The sequence below is a fragment of the Ambystoma mexicanum genome, chromosome 7q (genome assembly GCF_040938575.1).
Source record: "Ambystoma mexicanum isolate Mex_15411 chromosome 7q, UKY_AmexF1_1, whole genome shotgun sequence".
NCBI lineage: Eukaryota > Metazoa > Chordata > Amphibia > Caudata > Ambystomatidae > Ambystoma > Ambystoma mexicanum.
The window spans coordinates 832,951,051-832,970,395 of NC_090941.1; the positions used below are offsets into that span (position 1 = coordinate 832,951,051).

The 19,345-nt window shown below is 45.7% G+C and overlaps 1 protein-coding gene across 10 annotated transcripts in view; it reads left to right on the forward strand.

Moving 5' to 3' along the window:
* The window catches only part of MTMR2 (myotubularin related protein 2), a 1,647,725-nt gene that overhangs the window by 176,268 nt on the left and 1,452,112 nt on the right, over window positions 1-19,345 (forward strand). For all 10 annotated transcript variants that reach the window (XM_069639182.1, XM_069639183.1, XM_069639176.1 and 7 more), the window contains one exon: window positions 4,858-4,933. In XM_069639182.1, the coding sequence (XP_069495283.1) occupies window positions 4,867-4,933 (67 nt within the window). In that variant the 5' untranslated portion in view covers window positions 4,858-4,866. The remainder of the gene's footprint in view (window positions 1-4,857; window positions 4,934-19,345) is intronic.

The window sequence follows — 19,345 nt, forward strand, 5'->3', positions numbered from 1 at the left end:
TTATATATGCCCTGGCTGATTTCAGGCCTTGCGAGTGCATAACCTGATCACTGCCAGTCATATAGCACATTTCTGCTGTGCAAAGAGTCCAAACATCCCAGCAGCTGAAATGTGAATTAGCCTTCTTTCAGATAAAAGTATCATGTACTTCAAATGTGCATATGCAGGCGCTGAGTAGCAGCCCGTCATGTGAGTTTCCCTTTAAAAGCTCTGTCTCTTAGGAAATACTTTCATACCATACTACTGTATTGATGTCCCTTACCATCTTAATAGAATGTATGGAATTACAAACGGGAGGCTACATTTAGGTGAGGTGACACTTTCAAAAGTGTCTGGGACGATGTGTTCACTTGCGAAGTGGAAACCTATATCTGGGTGCTAAACCTGCTATTGGGCAGTAGTCTACAGATTGAAAAGTAAACTCCTGAACGCATCAGGCTTGTGCTTTCGAATGTATGTATTGCTCATATGTCTAGAAATAAAGTAATGCTAAATTTCACAAAGGGCTTTTTTGGAATAAAAACAGGAATTTGTTTAGTAAACAGGCTTCAGTCGTTAAATTTTAACTTCATTAATATGGTAGCAGTGCAACTGCCCCTCTGTAATCTTAACGACAGTGCTTAAAGTAAAGATAAACTATATCTTATTAAAAGATCTAGTGGTTCATGAAGGAACTACATTAAACTGCCAAACGGAGATGTGCTAACAATACCCTTATCCCCACTCTAGCTTTCCACTTGGCCTACAGATGAAAGAGAAATCTGCTGCAGGCGTAGAAGATGCTTCTACAACACATGGGCCCAGTTACACCCAGGTGGAGAGACTAGCTTCCCCAGAGGGGTAGCACTGGAAACAGGCACTTCAGAGGAAGCTGTCTGACAAAAGGGAATACTTTAAAGGGGATATTTAATATGGAGACACTTGAGGGTGCTAGAGAGTATCTGCAAGATGGCCATAACTTGAAGAAGCTTTGCTGGCCCACCACCTTTCAGCCGGTTCCGTAATGTGACTCGCTCCAGTTTTGTCTTTCCTTGATGTGAACAATCTTCCCTTTTACTCCTGTAGCCAGTCAACTCTGTTGCTTTTGCCTGGTCTTGATGCCACTTCATATCATGCTTTGTCTGTGCCAAATGCCTGGCCGTCACTTAATACTGCGCATCATGTCCTTCTTATTCCCCACTCTCTTCCAGCAAATCAAGGACTTATGGGTATGGCACATCTGAGGATTGACAATTTGTAACTGACACAGATTGGCCATTAACAGGAGGAGGCTTGGCAAAAGGACCAATCCTGTTTTAGGGAGAACCATATGTTAGAATTCTCTTTAAAGAGGGATCCAGATGGAACTTTTGTTGGACCTACCACTGCTCAAAGTCCATTGCATAGGGTGAAGACAAGGATTACCCGGTGTGCTGGCAGTTCCCTCCCTAGCCACTTCTGGCAGACAAAAGAAGTGACTGCTGGGACGAAAGCATGCCTGCCACTGAAGACCGCTGATACACAGAGGGAGCCTGCTCACACTTTCCCTGGCCAGCAAGCAGCTCTGGAGTGTTTCCCTGGACTGGGAAATGCAAGACAAGCATAATTATACATCAAGGGCCCCGGTAAAAGGCCCCTCAGCTCCGCAAGCATAAAGGCACTTCCTTTGGCAAAGCTCGTTGCTGAACCCAGAATTTCCTGATTTGAGCCATCCGAACCAACATCGAAATACAGCCAAACTGCTGAATCAAACTGTCTTCCCCATCACCTCTGTTCCGAGCTATGCTTCACTGCATCGAGCAGTCTAGGGAATCCATTTGGGGCATGAAGTGGAATCCATTCGCCACTGATCTCATACCTTTGAGATTGACTTGAATGGGACCTCTTCCAGTGCCAATTGGAAGTCATCTTCCGAACATGGGGAAGCCAGAGGTGGGCATTTTTTACCACAAGTTTGACTGGTCGCAAGCAGGTTCCCTCAACCAGCCAGTCTCAGAGACGTCTTTGTGTTTCTGTGGAACGTCGGGTACCTATATGCTTTTCACCATTACCACTCATCCTAAGAGCCATGTAAACTGATTGTTGTGGTCAGTGCTACAGATTTTGAGGTGGGAGTATTTAACTCCCTGTTTTTCAACTTTGAGACTAAATACAATTTCAAGACAGTAAAAATGAGTTTTCTCCTTCACAAGAGAGTAAAAAGTATGTGACATCCAGCCGGCACGTGCAAGAAGTTAACTGTATGGAGATGATTCTCATGTGTCAGCTGTCTACATTGTGACAGAAAAGCAGGTTTCTCTCACAATTAACATAAACAGTACAGAGTGAAGCAGCACCCTCTCACCAATGGAACAGATGTGCTCCAACACTCTGAGCTTCATTTGCATGCACAGAATACCATTGTCAAATGTTTTCTGGACAGTTAGCCTTACATTCTGCAGAAGTCTGTAAATTATTGAATGTGACAATAATATATTCAGAGCATAGAAGTTGACGGAAGTCTGCATGAACCACATAAAGTTATACCTATCTGGATTACCTCTACAGTTCATGTGTTGCTTAGTTCTCCAGCATGGGGTCTGGCATGGATTCACATGCTTGTTATGAGCATGTGAATCCATGCCAGACCCCTGCTGGAGAACAACAGTTACAGGTAAGTAACTTGTTCCTTTCTATTTCAGTTACAAATGAAACCGTTTCATTATTTTGTACAACACTTGCACTGGCTGGAGTGTCAGGTCTTGAATGTTAGAATTGTAGTCTTGAAGATTGAAATATGCTGTGAATTGGTGTAAACATGTGATTGATTTAATGACAATCACTCAAGTGCCAGTAAGGGCCTTGCTGCCGCTAGTCAAGTTTAGTACCATTTACCACATTGGCACCAAGTTAAGGTTAGTGGATGTTTAAACTAGACCTTCCATATTCATCTCTGCCTCTTATATGGCTTTGAGGTGCAAGTATTTTACACTCTTTTTATAATTAGAGTGTTAGTAAAAATGATTTGTGCAACCAAAACATGACTAAACTTGAAAATGAATAGAGCACATTAGCAATAAAACAGTTGTGTAGCAAAGATCTCTGGCTATATTTGTAGAAAACCTTCTCCTACATATTAATATGAAAGAACACACCACATATATGCAGCTTGATGATAAATGCACACAACGCAGGAACTTCGAAAAATACTTTTATGTAATGCAACCATGCATTCACTTAAACCATAATTTGTTTGCTACAAAGGATACTTCCCAATGCTTAAGTTTTCTATTTTCTTGTTACTGATAAGATCATAACATGCTAGGAAAATAAATATGTATGCATAATAATCCTATCCCTGCATCTGCAGATACAAAACGCAGAAGTTGAATAGAAGAAACCTTTCATTATCGGACTGTGTGCACTGTTTATTTCTGAAGTCTAAATACACACAGATCAGAGAGCAAATATGTTGTTTTCAGATTGCTTCGCTACGTCATTCAATTTCATCCAGGCAGATACACATCTGTTTCTGTCACGTGATCTGACCTAAGCACTGCCATATGCTCTCAACTAGTGCGTAAATGAAACCTACAGAAAAATAAAAAGGTGTCGTATTTGCAATATGTCATTGCATAAAAAGGCCTGGTACGACCCTTATCTGGAGGCCTGCTTGATGTGCCAGTGTGGCCACAGCAGTAAAGGTTCTTGGAGTTTCTAGTTTCTAGAGTTTCTAGTTTTCAATCAGTCTGCCCATCAAGCTTCAACCAGTGTTAAACTACTTTCCGGATTCGGAAACAGTGGCTAGTTCCTCCACCACAACCTGTCCTCGCACAACCTCAGAGTTTGGCTCCTATGTCCCTAGAATTCTACCACATAGACATGCCCAGGACTGCAGAGATGTCCTCTTCAAAGCTCAGGCTCCTTCTAATGTTTCCTGCTACAACAGGAAATGGAAAAGGTTTACAGTTCGGTCTTCCAAGCATGGAGTGGATGCCCTTAACTTCCAGCCACAGCAAATGCTGACAGACCTGCTTTCCTTGGCTGCCCGTGCCCATTCATTCCATCAAAGTTCACCTGGTTGCCATTTTCTGCATCAGTTGCACCTTCACTGTGGTCACATATGATGGTGAAGGAATTCATGAAAGGGCTGTTTTGCACGTTTACCCCCTGTACGCAAGCCTGATCCTTCTTGGCAACTTAGCATTGTTCTCTCCATATTGATATGGCCTCAGTTTGAGCCCATGCTCACAACCGCCTTATCTCATTTTTCACAAAGACATGGTCCTCCTTCAGACCAATCCTAGGTTTATTCCTAAAGTGCGATCCTTTTTTTGCATCAACAATCCCTTGATACTGCCTGTTTTCTTCCGCTCTACAACGACTGCTGAACACTCCCTTCACTCCTTAGAATATGAAGATGGCCTCCTGGGGTGGACCTAAGGGAGGAAACAGCCTACTAGCCGACGTCTGAATGACCCAAAACAAAAAGTGAATGCAATTTCTTGTATTACTATGAAACTGCTTAGTATTACCAATGACTCCCAGCCTGTCGACTGTGAATATTCAAACATCATGTGAATCTATGTAAGATACCAATGCTGGAGAATAGGAGTTACAGGTAAGTAACTTATTCACCATTGAGTGGTTGAGCAAAGAGTCACACCATTACCCTCTTGTAAGTTCAACTGAGATAATCCTCTTTCCAGCCTACTTGACTTTTGAAGATTATGTGAAACAATGATAAAAGCACTATCCAAGTTTTGCAAATCTGACTGAATTTACTCCATCTTTGAAAGATTAAAACAGTCTCTTTTATTGCACTAATGCATTCGGTGTAATTAACCCATGTTTAAGGTCTGTTAATAAAATAGTATTTCAATTTGTTTTCCTTTCTAGATTTGACGCATGTCTCCCACATCTCTTGAAATGGATGAATTAACCTTATTGCCAGGAGAGTCTGTTAAAGACTTAGGTGTGTAAAAGTGCATTGTTTCTCTTGTCTTGCACTCACTTTCCATTATGCTTTTAGGATGGCACATGTTACCTTATATTCTGTGACATAAACTGGATTAAATTTCGAGCCTGAGCTTCAAACCTAGTTTCTTAAATTGTCAGAGTAATAGTCTTCCTCTGCCGTCATTTTCGATGTATGCTATGCATTTATGGATTACTTGCATTGACTAGAACCAAACAGATTCTAAAAAGGTTCAGCTGTGACCAAGGTGGAGATGTAGAGATCAATTCACCAACCAAGCAGAAAGAAACCATGTACAATTAGAAAATGTGATGTCAAGCTACTAGAGACACGAGATGGAAAAATAGCGGGTTCATAGTGACATTTTCGAACGTCATATTTTCGAAATGCCATTTTTTCGACACCAAAATGGCAAAAAAAAATATTTTCGAATGTTTTTTTTTTAAATGTTATTGTTTAAATGGGGGGGTTCCCCCAACTCCTGTTTTTTTTAGACTTTTTTTTTTACTAAGCAAAAATAAAACATACAATAAAAACCTTTCAGAATTTTTTTTCCGGCTTTTTTTCTCCACAAAATGGCATTTTGAAAATGTTTTCCACAATTTAACTGGATACCATTGTGCCATTTAGTCTTACTTTGGGTTACATCACCCTACAGGAATCGTCTCATCCCATTGCTGCTGTTAAAGGGAGAGCCTGAACCTTTACACGCCTTCTTACCCAGAGTATGGGGATACAGATAATGTTTTGTTCAGGGGTCCTATGTCTTGAAGTGAAGGGAGGGCAAGGAAACAAGGTTTACTGCCCTCACCAAACTAAGATGTTTATTTAACGCTTGTGCAAAATGAGATATAGGGCATGTATTGTGGCGGGTCAGAAGAAGGACACAGACTCTGATTTTCCATCTCACTGATTTTCATTAACTGTAAGGAATAAATGCCTATCTCTCCCTACGCTAAGGGTTTTCCCTACTTAACAGAACTAACTAAGGTGCTCATTAGCCGTTGGTGAGAATCCAAATCCGAATCGGCTCACTATCCAAACTAACCTGTTGTAACCCTACGACTATTATAACAACAAAATGCAGCAGAATTACTCCCTTTTCCTATAAACAGATTTTTCACCAATTTCAGTTCAGTAACGTATTCTCAAGTAGTTTTTGTTAACTACTAACTCACGCAGTTCTGATACTGGTTTCTTCAGGTTATCGACCTTCTACCCTTGATTTCTCTCTTGTTCCTTCTTATTCTCTTCTTGTCTTATTTTATTTGTATTGATTCCTTTCCTTTCATAGGGTAATTTTATCCAACACTTAGACATTTCCCTTGGCTTCTTGGGTTCTCAATCTTTATTTCATAGTCTTTGGTTTCACTTTGAGCTTGGCCCTTATTCTCTGTTTCAATCTGTTTCTCCATTTTCCCCTTTCACAGTATTTCCCATTCTGTAATATCTCAAGGTTGTCTCCTTAACCTCTTTGAGTGTAAAACTTCCAGTAAGGATTATCACTCCATGTTAATGCTTTATCTTGTCTGGGATGAGTATGAGCGTTCCAGTAAGGATTCTTTTTTACTATATTTAATATCAATACTTTCTCTTCATTCAGTCTCAATGTTCTTCCCTCATTCATTGTAAATTCTTTATCTTGACTGGGGTGAGTATGAGCCTTCCGGTAATGATTCTCTTTCTCTTCACTCAGTGCCAATATCTTATATCGACTGGCACAAGTATGAGCATTCCAGTATTAATCTTCAGTACCTTACTTTCCCTGTTACCTGCTGTGTTCAAGGATAACGTCACTGGGTTCTCGACTGGGTGGGGTCTTTGTTAGGGAGAATTCTCCAGAATGGCTACTTTCCCTTACCTGTTGAGTCCCTCAGCAGCTTTGCTATATTTTTGGGCTTTGAACTTTTCATTTTCAATGTGTTTTACATTTTGTGCTCATGGCCTTTGGACCACTCCATAGGCATCATCTTTTTACTGTGCGTCACACAGCACCTTCAGTGCAGTGACACAGGGTTGTCTTTTTAGACTTCCCACATTAAACTCCATTTTATAGGACTGACTACTGTCTCCCAGAACATGTAAAGTTGCCATTGACTTTACTAGTCTTTTTAAATTTATAGACCCAGTACAAACTATCTTCCAATAGAGTACTGGAAGGGTTAATAGTTATCCCTTTTTGTCTGATTCTCATGGAACATTATTTCGTTCCACTTTCTCTTAAGATTTGGCTGGTGGCAATGGTATCTACCATTTTTATTTTAGAGCGAGCTATGAAAATAGCCTCGGTAATGTTAGAGGCTATGGTGGTAGCCTCAAACTCTAAACCCGCTGGACCCCTTTTATTTTTATTTGGTTCCGGTTAGGTTTATTCGCTATTTCTTTTTGTAAAGGTCTTTCTCGTGTTTTATTATGCACGCCAAACAAGGTTTGGTTCCTTTGTTAGCCGTCCTTTGACGGGCCTCTACACAGAAGCCCTCCTTAGGCGCTTGAGTGTCTGGGTGGACAGGATGTGAGGGAGGGGGTTTGAGGCCCCCTGCTCAGGGTCTCCTTGGAGACCCAAGTCACACTCTAGTTTGATTAGCTAGGTGACTGTCCTGTCAGGACAGCCCCCATGTTGTGTGATTGACAGCCAGGCTGTGTGAATGGGGGAAAACTGCTTAAAAGCAGTTCTCTGGGACTTGGAAGGCAGAGTCGTCACTGGATCGAGAGAGCCAACGACAAGCTGAAGGAAGACGACTGCTGCAACTACTGGACACCCGTTGAAGCCCTGCTGCAGGTCCGAATCGCCTGAAATTTCAACAGCAGAGGAGATCGACAAGGAGTTTTCTCCCCTTGAGCCTGGTGGGACCAACCAGCTCACAAAGCCCCTGGACCTCCTTTTGAGCCTGGTCGATTTGCTGTGCTACAGGAAACCGGATAGCCAGTGAGAGAGAGTCCATTTGTGCTTTTAAGGAGCACACCTTTTATTCGGCGTTTTGCTCTGCTGCTGGCTTCTTCCCTGGGCAGTGCAGGACCTTCCAGTCTTCCTCCTTCTTGTCACCACGACAGTCGCTTCAGAAACCGTCAGCCTGCAGGAACTGCCAGGAGACGGATTCCCACCAGTAAAACCCAGGCGGCGCAGCGGGAGCGGAGTGCCTCTCCCCCACCGCGGCAACAGCATTCCCAGCACGGCCCGGAAACAAGGGGCAGCCGCGTCGGGGAAACCCGGAACTTGAGCAGAGGAACGCCGTCAGCGGCTACAGAGATGAGGAGGGGCAATCGATAAGGGGCCGGCTCCGTCGGCGAAAAACGCAGCAGAGGAGCAGCGGCAGATCGCTCCCCCCCTATCCGCCCCCCATGGAGATCACAGCGACCCGCACAGAAGACGGAGCGGGGGAGTGGAACGCCACAAAGCGGGGAATCAGAAGCGGACAGCTGATAAGCAAGGGGACTGGGTGGCGGGGCTCCCCCGCTCCCTCCCGATTCGGGGAGCGGCGGCTCGGAAGACAGAAAACGCCCCGGCCCAGAGAGTTCAGCGGCAGCAGCTCCCAGAGCGGCGGATGTGCAGGTGAGCGGTTCCTCCCCCACCTCCCCTCCACCCTCAAGCAATTTTCGGGACTCATTGAGCACCACACAGGAGACATCCTTACACCCCTGCATACAGGCCAAATAAGGCCGGTGACCGCAGAACCAAGGTGGGGGAGGAACCCACCCTCTTCCAACAGCCGGTATATTAAAAGTTGAACAAGAATAGGGGCAAAGCAGAACGGAGGGAAGGAACAGGACAGGCAGAGCCCCGCACCCCTCACCCAGGTAAGCGGAGGTGCCGCCAACAAGTGCAGGGCGGACCTTGGGTGGCCATTGAGAGACGGAAGCCCAGTGCACAGTGGAGGCTTAATTACATCAAGCAAAGGTCATGTCTAAAGTGAAAGGGAAGGGGGGTCCAAACTGAACTCCCTACCCCCCAAACAGGACTCGAGCCTCCTTCATATGTGGGCTTCGGATACCCCGGTGACCACCAGGGGAAGATCACAAGAAGAGCCAACCATGCCGACATCAGACTCCACCCGTACCACAAGTGGCAGTCAGTGTCATGATGCCTACCCCCGGGGACCCTGACCAAGTCCAGCAACCCCGGAAGCAGGCATCAAGTTATCCTAAGCAAGCCCAACAACCCCTGCTAGGGGCTATTTGGGTCCAGTTCTGGCGCCTATGGTGCCAGGCTCATATGGATAGTCAGTCCTGGCGCCATAGGCGCCAGGCTCATAGATTAAAACTTACCTGATGCAGACCATGCTGCAAACTTACCTGATGCAGTCCATGCTGCAAGAGCTCCAAGCCAAAAGAGGCTTGGAAGGGACTACTTTACTGAGGGACTATTTTTTTACTTGGGCGGGGCTGGGGAGGAATACTTACCTGGGACTACTTTGGGGGCTATTTAAACCACGCCCGAAGAGCAGCACACGCTTCACGTTATTCTGCATCCAGCAGCGTAACGCTCACCGTGCCTGCAAGTCTGCATCCAGCCTTCTGCCACGCCCGCCTCGAGTTTGGAGCTCCTAGAAAAAGGGAGAAAGAAGGAGAAAAGGTTAGAACAAGAGCAATACCTTTGATCCTTACCTGAATTCCCAATCCATCGCGCCTTCGAGCTGGAAGAAAGAAGTTATTTTATGCGCGTCGCCTCGCATGCTGCAGCACCGCGCTGAACTCACCAGCCTTCGCAGCATCTTCACATTCCACCGCATCCTCCAGCATGTTCCCGCCGCACTCCGGCACCTAAGGAGAAGACAAGAACAGCAAGGTGAGCCAAGGGAATACGCAGAGGAATATTAGTTACCCCCCCCCCCCATAGACTTAGCTGATTTTACCACCGGGGGTACCATTCCTCTTCACGGGTCGGCGCAGCTTCCACTGCATCTTCGCCGAACCCCGGCCCCTAAGGGGAAACAAAAGGACAGCAAGGTGAAACAAAGGGACTATCAAGGGGAACCCTCCTCACCACATTAGACTTACCTGATTTTACCGCCGGAGGTATTATTCCCCGAGACTTCATACTTTCTCTCAGCGCCTGAATAAGGGAGAAAGCAACAGGTTACATATTGACATTATTTTATTGAACTGTGTTGGAAAATACAAATCCTTACCAGAATACTACCGGTTGCCACAAGGAACTTTTCATTAGGGTCAAGCTGCAACCTGCAAGGAATCGGACAAGAGTGAAAGTCAGACATTTGAACTCTTACGAACTTTATACTTATGGTGTCTTGCCGGGAATCTCGAAGTCATTATTGTTCTGGAACTCACCAAGCCAGTGAAGCAACTGGTTATCAACGCGCCCCTGCGCTCAATGCAGGATGGAGAGCTCATCTTTTCAAACCATCAGCTGAGACTATAAGAGGGGACATCAAAGGTGATCTGTGGGGAGAACAGCGGGGCTGGGGGGATTTACGCTCAACTCCACGGGTGGTTAATGCCCTTTCTCCATTTGCAGAACAATATTCCTACGGGCCAAGCAAACAAAGCTAGGTGGGCCAGTCCAGTCCGTCATCTCGGCCCTACGCGTCACATTGGTGGAGACCGCAGCTGTCCAGTTCCGATCAACGCCTCTGTGGGAGCCAGGTGAGCGTAACAGTCAGCCCCCAACAAGGGACGGCATGCACGCCTGGTTCATTGAGTTACAAGACAAGCTCATGTCGACAGTGCAAGATCAATTCGACTCAATGAAAAATGAACTGAAACAGGCAGTCCAGGAATGCAAGCATGACATTGCCAACCTCAAAGAAAGGACAGACACCCTAGAAGAAATAGTGTAGAATGTAGAGGACGAGGCGACTCAGTACAGTGAAACACAGGAGCACCTTGTGCGATTAACCCACCATCTGGAGATACAGTGCGAAGACCTAGAAAATAGGTCCCGCAGATCGAACATTCACATTAAAAATGTGCCAGAATCAGTACTGGATATTGACTTGAAAAAAGCGGTGCAGGAAGTGTTTGGGGAAATCATTGACGCACAAGAACCGGATAGCATTGGAATTGGCAGCATTCACAGATTGGGCCCGAAACGCACAGGGGCTCCCGGGAAAAGACCGAGAGATGTGCTGGCCGCTCTCATATCGTACCCGCAAAAAGAACTCATCCTAAGGAGGGCGAGGCAGTTGGACCAAATTAGGATGAACTGTGTGGACATTCACCTTTATCAAGACCTGTCCGCCGTGACACTCCTAAAGAGAAGAGAAATGGCCCCACTAATAAGAGAGCTGGTCTCGAAAGAGATAAAATACAAGTGGACATTCCCCTTTGGTCTGTTGTTTGAGTGGGAAGGAAAGCAAAGAAGAGTGACCACCTAGGAAGAGGGACTAAATGTCATGGACATTCAGATCGAGGAGGCTCCTTCCAGGCGCGAATTGGCAAAGGGGGACCAACAGAAGAGGCTGAGAGGTTGGGAAACAGTGCGGCATAAAAAGAAACGGATTGGAAGGGAAAGGAGCATGCCGACCTCAGCGGAATAAATGCAGTAATCGCTGTAGAGGCGAGATTGGGACTAATACCACATTCAAAGCACGCAGAGAGGTATCCACTGAAGGGAATCGAACGCTATGGGATATACAGGCCCGATGTGGAGTAGGCATGACTCGCAGTCAGGTCTGAGGAAGATGCAGGGTTTAGGACCCCCGCAAAAGAAATCTCGAGCTTACTGAGGGCAGGGAGCGATAGGCGGAACGCCAGAGCTACCATAGAAACCCGGGCCCTCCTCGGGAGCAAAGTTGTTATTTGGTTATTAGTTGGGGTATTGTTGGGACGTTGCGGAGGGTGGGGAGGGGGGTTATCAGGAAGAATTTGAAGGCTAGTGCTCCCGGGCTAAGGGGAAAGTCAAGTAGGGCAAGCAGATATGGGGAAGATTAGACTGCTTACCCTAAATGTTAGGGGTCTTAACTCCCCTGTGAAAAGGAGAAAAGTAGAGAATATGCTCAGGAGGGAAAGGGCAGAAGTACTCCTATTACAGGAAACACACATTAGAGCCGTGGATAGGGGGAAAGTAAGCATATGTGGGTATGATATCCTGATGCAATCAGATGCACCAGGGAAAAGAGCAGGGGTGTTGATAGCAGTCAAGGGGGGACTGGTAGCAACAATGATAGATAAGCAGACAGACAAAGATGGGAGATATAATGTATTTGCCAATATCAAGATACACAACTCGGTATTTACCTTAGCATTCATTTATGCTCCTAACACGGGCCAGGATGGCTTTTTGCGGGATGCAATGGAGAAACAGGAGGGGTTCGCGAAAGGAGAACTAATCATTGGGGGGATTTTAATATGGCATGGCAACCACAGCTAGACAGGAGTGCGGGGGGTCCCCACATCCAGAACACCCCATCGGGACGTCTAAAAAAAAGAATAGATTGCATGGCACTTTGTGATGCCTGGCGGGAACTGAAAGGTCTAGACAAGGGGTTTACATATTACTCGCACGTGCACAACACAATGTCGAGAATTAATTATTTCTGGGTCTTGGCAGGAATTTTGGGTAAAGGTCAGGGATTGGAACTGGGCCCCATAGCACTGTCCGATCACGTGCCACTTTGGCTAGATCTATTGACCCCTGGGAACGAGGGTGGCCTTTGGCGCTGGAAACTACCGCAGCACCTGCTCTCAGACCCATTGATGGGAGGGGCTATTAGGGATAAAATCCTAGACTTCTTTGAGCACAACGATACGGGGGAAGTCCCTCTGGGCATGGTATGGGAGGCGTTCAAGGCGGTAACCAGGGGACACTTCATAGCTCTGAAAGCCACTAGGAACAGTCAAAGGCATGGATGGGAACGAGAAGTAGAAAAGAACCTGAGATCCGAGAAGAACTGCTGGCCCATCCCACCAGAAAATTAAAGTGGACTCTACAACACACACAGGGGCAGCTGGAACTCCTCCGCAACAAAAAGGCAGAGAGAGCACTCCTCTACCTCAAACATAGATTCTATATCAAAGCCAACAAAGCGAATCGACTTCTGGCAAGGCAACTCTCCGCAAAGCAAAAGTCCAAGAGCATCCTCAATATCAAAAATCCGCAGGGATTGACACTAACGCGTACCAAGGATATTGGGGAAACTTTTAAGACATTCTATCAGGAATTATACGCAACAGAACATCCAGATGAGGAGGACCAAAATCGCTTCCTGCGGCCACTCCCCATCCCAAAAATATCAGAAGAGGATAAAATTGCATTAGACGCCCAGATAACTGAAAGTGAGGTAAAGAAGGCAATAAAAGATCTCCCTCTCAATAAAGCACCGGGCCCGGACGGTTTCACGGCCTCCTTCTATAAAAAATATGCAGACATCCTGACCCCATTTCTCACAAGATTGCTTAATTCTTTCAAAGATAATGGAAATGGAACACCATCCATGAACGAGGCAAAGGTCCTGGTATTTCATGAAGAAGGGAAAGATCCCTCCCTACCCACCTCGTACCGACCAATCGCACTAATAAATTTGGACTCGAAGATATACACGAGAATACTAGCGGCAAGGCTTTCCCCGCTGCTGCCCTCTCTGATACACCCGGATCAATCGGGCTTCATCCCGGGGAGGCAAACTCCTGATAATCTCAGAAGACTAATACACTTGATAGAAAAAATAAACATCACCCACACCCCAGCAATTCTTTTATCACTTGACGCCGAAAAGGCATTTGATAGAGTGGAGTGGTCCATACTCTTTAAAACCCTGGAACACATGGGATTTGGGAACAACTTTATAAACATGGTCAAAGCCAACTACGCTTCCCCCTCGATAAGAATAGCGGTTAATGGGGCAGTCACAGAGAGGGTAATGGTCACTAGGGGGACGAAACAGGGTTGCCCGCTTTCCCCCCTCTTATACGCAATTCTTTTGGAACCGCTCTTAATTAAAATTAGGGAATCTACCCAAATTAAGGGGATAGAGATGGCGGGCATACAACATAAAGTGATAGCATACACGGACGATATGCTATTAGCGCTAGAGGAATCAACTGACACACTCCCCCGAGTGGTACAAGTCCTGGAGTCATTTGGGGACATCTCGGGCCTGAAGATAAACAAGTATAAATCAGAGATCCTACATCTAGCAGGGGATAGAGATCCACTGGACAGGGGGGCAGGAGCACTGGGGCTAAAGATAGCGGGTGAAGGCATAAAATACCTAGGCATAACACTCACACAAAAGGTAGAGGCGCTATATAAAGAAACTCCCCCCCCTCTTTTAACCAAAGTGAAAAAAGACATGGAACGCTGGTGCCCGCTAAATATCTCGTGGTGGGGAAGAATTCAATCGTTCAAAATGAATACACTCCCCAAATTGTTGTATTACTTCCAGGCCCTTCCGATCGTAATCCCGAACTCGTTCTTTAAAGAGCTGGCAAAGACAGTCTCCCGGTTTGTCTGGAATAGGAAACCCCCAAGAATTTCCAGAGCAGTGCTGACATCACACGTCGGAGAGGGGGGACTAGCTCTCCCTCACTTCAGAAACTATTATCAAGCAGCGCAACTTTGGGTACTGAAAGAATGGCTGGGGGACGGCCAAAAATCGATCTGGGTGACACAGGATAGGGCGGTAGCGAGAACCCCCCTAGAAGATCTCCTGTGGAAACCTAAGCAACATAGACATCCAAACCTTCGAATCAGCGAAATCATGAAGGCCACATTGAATACCTGGGACGAGTAAACGCGGAAAGGAAACATTACCACGTCAACCGCCCCTTTCACTCCGATTTGCAGGAACCCACAGTTTCCACCGGGACTGGAACACGGGGCTTTCGAAAAGTGGGAAGAGGCAGGGTGCAGGAAAATTGGGGAAATGTTCCAGGACAAGGAAATTAGACCATTAGCGGAATGCAAGACCATGTGGAACCTAACGAATACGGACAGGTACAAATATGAACAGCTTAAACACTGGTTAACGACCCCGGAGATGATCCAGGCGGCAACCAGGGATCTGACCACTTTTGAAAAATTCCCCCTTACCAACTCGGGAGACAAACTCGTCTCCACTCGATACACCTTCATTAACAAACAGGAAGAAGGGGTAAAATGCGCATACATGAAAAAATGGGAAATAACTTAGGGGAAGAAACCACGATCCTCCAATGGCAGGCACTGTGGGCGGACATCCCTAAACTAACAAGAGCAGTCCAGACCAGGGAAATGCGGATAAAGGTAGTCACACAATGGCACTACACGCCGGAGAGGCTCAACTACATGTATCCGAACTCGCCAAATCAATGCTGGAGAGGCTGCGCAGAGCCAGGCACATGGAGGCACATCTGGTGGGACTGTCCTAAGGTTAAGGGGTTCTGGACAGAAATGATCTCGGAAATGAAAAAGATATTCCCAGAGGCGGAACTGGTAGGAGAGAAGGTGTGGCTGTGCGGAATGCCAGACCAACAAACCAGGAAATACTCAAAGGCGTGACAGAGAAGTTTCATGGGCCTGGCCAGGGTGGGGGTGTTTGTTGGTATTTTTTAATTTTGTAACCATTTTGTACTGTGAAAACAATAAAAATAAGTTTTAAAAAAAAGAAATTCCTGTGGTTTCATATCCGATTTCTCCAGTCTCTCGTTTGCCAATGCGTTCTGTGTTGAATCAAAGGAAGTGGTATCATCGTCGTTCACGGACCCACTTGTCCCCCTCTGCTTGATTGCGTTCACATCACTTAGCTCTTGCTCGCGATGAAGATGCCTCATGTCCCCCTCTGCTTCTCTTCCAGTTTCTGATGCTGCCTGTCTAAAGTTTCACTCAGGTTTCTCTTTGGCATAGGACTACGCACGTCCAGCTTTGCTTCAGCATAGGTCTGTGAGCAAGTTCGTAACTCGTGGGTTCTCGCTCTCCTTCTCTTTTCACCTTCTCAACGCCACAAGCCTAAAGTTTGTCTGTTTCCTCTTTGGTATAGGACACTGCGTGTCCAGCTCTTCTCCAGCATATGCCTGCGAGACAATTCATAACTCACAGGCACTCTCTTCCCAGTTTCTCCCTCTTTGTTTTTATTACTTTGCGTTGGGACTTCCCCAGCACAGTGTTGCCGACCTTTCTCTTCGTTTGTTTTACGATCTGTATTCTTTCACAGACCTTTTTCCTCGCTCAGTACAATGTCGTTTTTCCTTCTAAGGAATAATAGTTTCTTGAGAATAATAACATATTTTGGTATGTTCTTCATACCTTTCTTCACTAGATGTTTTTGGAGGTATATTATTGTTATGTTTCTTATGAAGTTTCTCATAAGAACAGGAGTTCTTGTCCCCAAAGGGGGGGAGTCTCTCGCGGTGAGATCCCGTTTGCCTCTACTCCTAGGGAATGTGTTGCAGAGCAGGCTCACCTCCCTAGCCTCGCTGGGACAGGCTCTCTCTTGGGGACAAGTGACGGATTCCTGTGATTCATCACAGTATATATTCCTCCTAAGGGCGCTGGACAGATTCATTTGGCACCAAAAAGTTAACTAATCACCATATCATTTGCACAAATGAGAGTTGTTCACATGTGTTATCTGCTTTCTATATTAATTTGTAAGTGTAATAACAGTAGATGCTGGCCTGACGGATTTTGAAATGTTCTGTGATGTATATTAAGTGCCTCCTGAATAGAGTGGATATCAAATTGGAGGTTAAGGTAATTGGAGATGCGTTCCTCTCAGTGCAGGGTTTTCCAATTGTTGTTTTAGAAGAGCACCAGAGTTTTAGAAGTAGGTGACCTACAACTGAGTAAATTGTCCTTGTTAGACCTTGTCTCTCACCTTCCTTTTAACTGATGTTCTTTATAGCATGTAATTTACAAGCCATCTGTGGCAATTGTGGGTTGTGGTAAGTCAGAACCAGGAGACGGACAACTAACAATGTTTCATAACACTGGCTTTATTGAAGTACCAAAACCCCGTTTCCTATAGCTAAAGTCCCTATGTTAAAGGAAAAGAAAGGGTTCTAAAGAGTGTTGGTCACAAAGAAAATCTGACTGCTGTCTAGAAACCTGCCCTAGCCTGACTTCTGGCCCTACCACTATAAAGAAAAAGAAAGTGCCTAACTTAAACAGAAAGATATCCTGAACGAAACAAGGGTGGCTGGTTTCTGGACCCCACTGAAAGAGTCTCTGTATAAGAAGGGGTTTCTTGCCTGAGGATTAGTTCAGGTCGGATCACTAGCAATGTCTCTGGGCTTCTTGCCCGGTTCACAGTTCCAAATGAAATACCAACAAAATGTTTTTATGGCTGCCTGCTCCATATACAGTTTGAATCAAGGCTCAACAAAAGTTCTGTCTTGATCCAGAGTGTTTATAGGGCTCCTAGCCCATAGCACTGTTCAAATCAAGTGCTCCACAAAAACATTTTTCCCCCTTGTTAGCTGGCCTCTTTGCCCCTGTGCCGAACCTCTTTGGTTCCTACTGCATCCTGGGTCTTGGGTTAGACACATCCTTTTGGTGTTGGACTGTTTGCAGCCTCCTCTGGGCTCCACTGGTTCTCACCCTCCCTTCAGGTCTCCGGTTGATAACCCCATCTTGGGGTTAATTCTCTACTGGTCCACTGTGGGTCCTACTGGCTCTCATCCCACCCTGGCAGCTCGTATTGCACACCCCTTCTTGGGGTCAATTCTTTCTTGGCCCACTCGGGACCCTTCTGGCTCTCAACCGACCCTGGGTCTCAGGTTGCCTCTCCTCCCGGCTCAGAGGAGCAACCACGTACATCTTCTCTCTGTGAGGTGCTCTGCCAGGCAGACATGGTTTCCATTCTCCGGCTCCTTCCACTGGTTCCACGTCTGTAGGAGTTGTGGCTCCTCTCCTGCTGTGGTTTGGTGGGTTCTCAGTGTTTGACTCTGGGTTCCGCTCGGGCACTGCTCGAGTATTCCTTGTCATCGGAGAGCCTCCTGTTCCAGGCTTCTCTGGTCCTGCTCTTGTCAAGGGAGCCGTGGGTTCTGCTAGGGGTTGTAGCCTAGGCCATCTGCCACACCGAACCGTAGGATGTCTCGGTCTGCCACGTTGCGGGAGCCCCATTGCACTCTGCAGCTCCACAAACTTCTCTCTCGCCTTCTTCCGAGGCTGTTGGGTCTCTTATCTTCTGTGTAGTGAGGGGGTGGGATTTATTCCCATTCTCCACCTCTAGTGTTACTTGCCTGAAAGGGGTCAGAAATCATGACAGCCCTCGGTACAACCAGAGGCAAATCATTACACTCCATGTAACACACATAACTATGGGAAACCTGGGATGAGGGAGGATGATACTTATCCCTATTTAGAGATGGCCTGTCTTCAAAGGGGGGCAATTATCCCTCAGTGGGATCCTGCTTGCCCTGTCCTCTAGGGGGTGTTAAGCTGAGTCAGCTTGCCTCCCTAGTCCCGAAGGGGGTGGCTCCCCCTTGGTGAGAGGGAACAAATTCCCTGTCTCGTCACAGGGTGCTCTTGTGTGGTTGCAGTAAATGTGGATTCAATCCCACTATTCCATTCCTTATGAACAGACTAATGTGTTTCACCCTGCACTCATATTTTAATGGAGAGAAAAAGTAAATCAAATATTTTTGCAACTTTACTTTTCTTATTACTCGTCCTTCATTGAAAATCACCATGTTAGCACAATCCTATTTAAACGTTAATTGGCTCTGTTCCATTTACTGTTCTAAGCACATCATGGTTTGGGATTAATCCATACCCTTTTTATTATTCTTGTGTGTGTCTTTTAAACAACACAAGCCCTTTTATAAACCTGAATGACCTCAAAATCTACTCTACGGAATTAATAATCAAATACACCACAATCTATTAACTTATTAAGCCCTAATGGAGCGACTGAAAGAAAATACCCCAAACACTTCTCTTGATTTCAGTGTAAGCCCTCCGTTACCTTTTTGGACATGTTTTTCAATTGCTTCAATAACGGACTCTAGAGTCCGTCAGGCCATGTAAATGTCCTCTTGATTAATGGACTGTTTCTCACCAGAGTATCTCAACATACTGGGAGATCCTCTCCCCTAGTCGCCAGACTTCTGGGATATCCATATTGCTTATACCGAGATCAGAGCATTCCTTTGTTAAGGTTGCCCCAAAATCCCAGATAGACCCAGAGGAATCAGAGTCAATCCAACCCAAACTCCATGAGAGAGTACACAAAGTGCATGGCAAAAACCAACTTTATTCACATCAAAACAAAGCCGGGATAGCATACAAGCATTCAAGTCTGCTGCTCTCAACATATTAATTCGAAAGAATTGCTTAAGTACTACAAACTCGTCATCAACAATGTCGTAGCATAATATCAGTTTACAAAAACTACGTGGAACAGGGATAGGTTAGTGTGTTTGGCTACATATCTTCTATAGGAGTGAAACATTTGATTGGGATCCAAATATCTGATGGCTCCACTTGGAACTACCCCTATAATAATAAAGGTTAAACTACATTGTCTTAACACA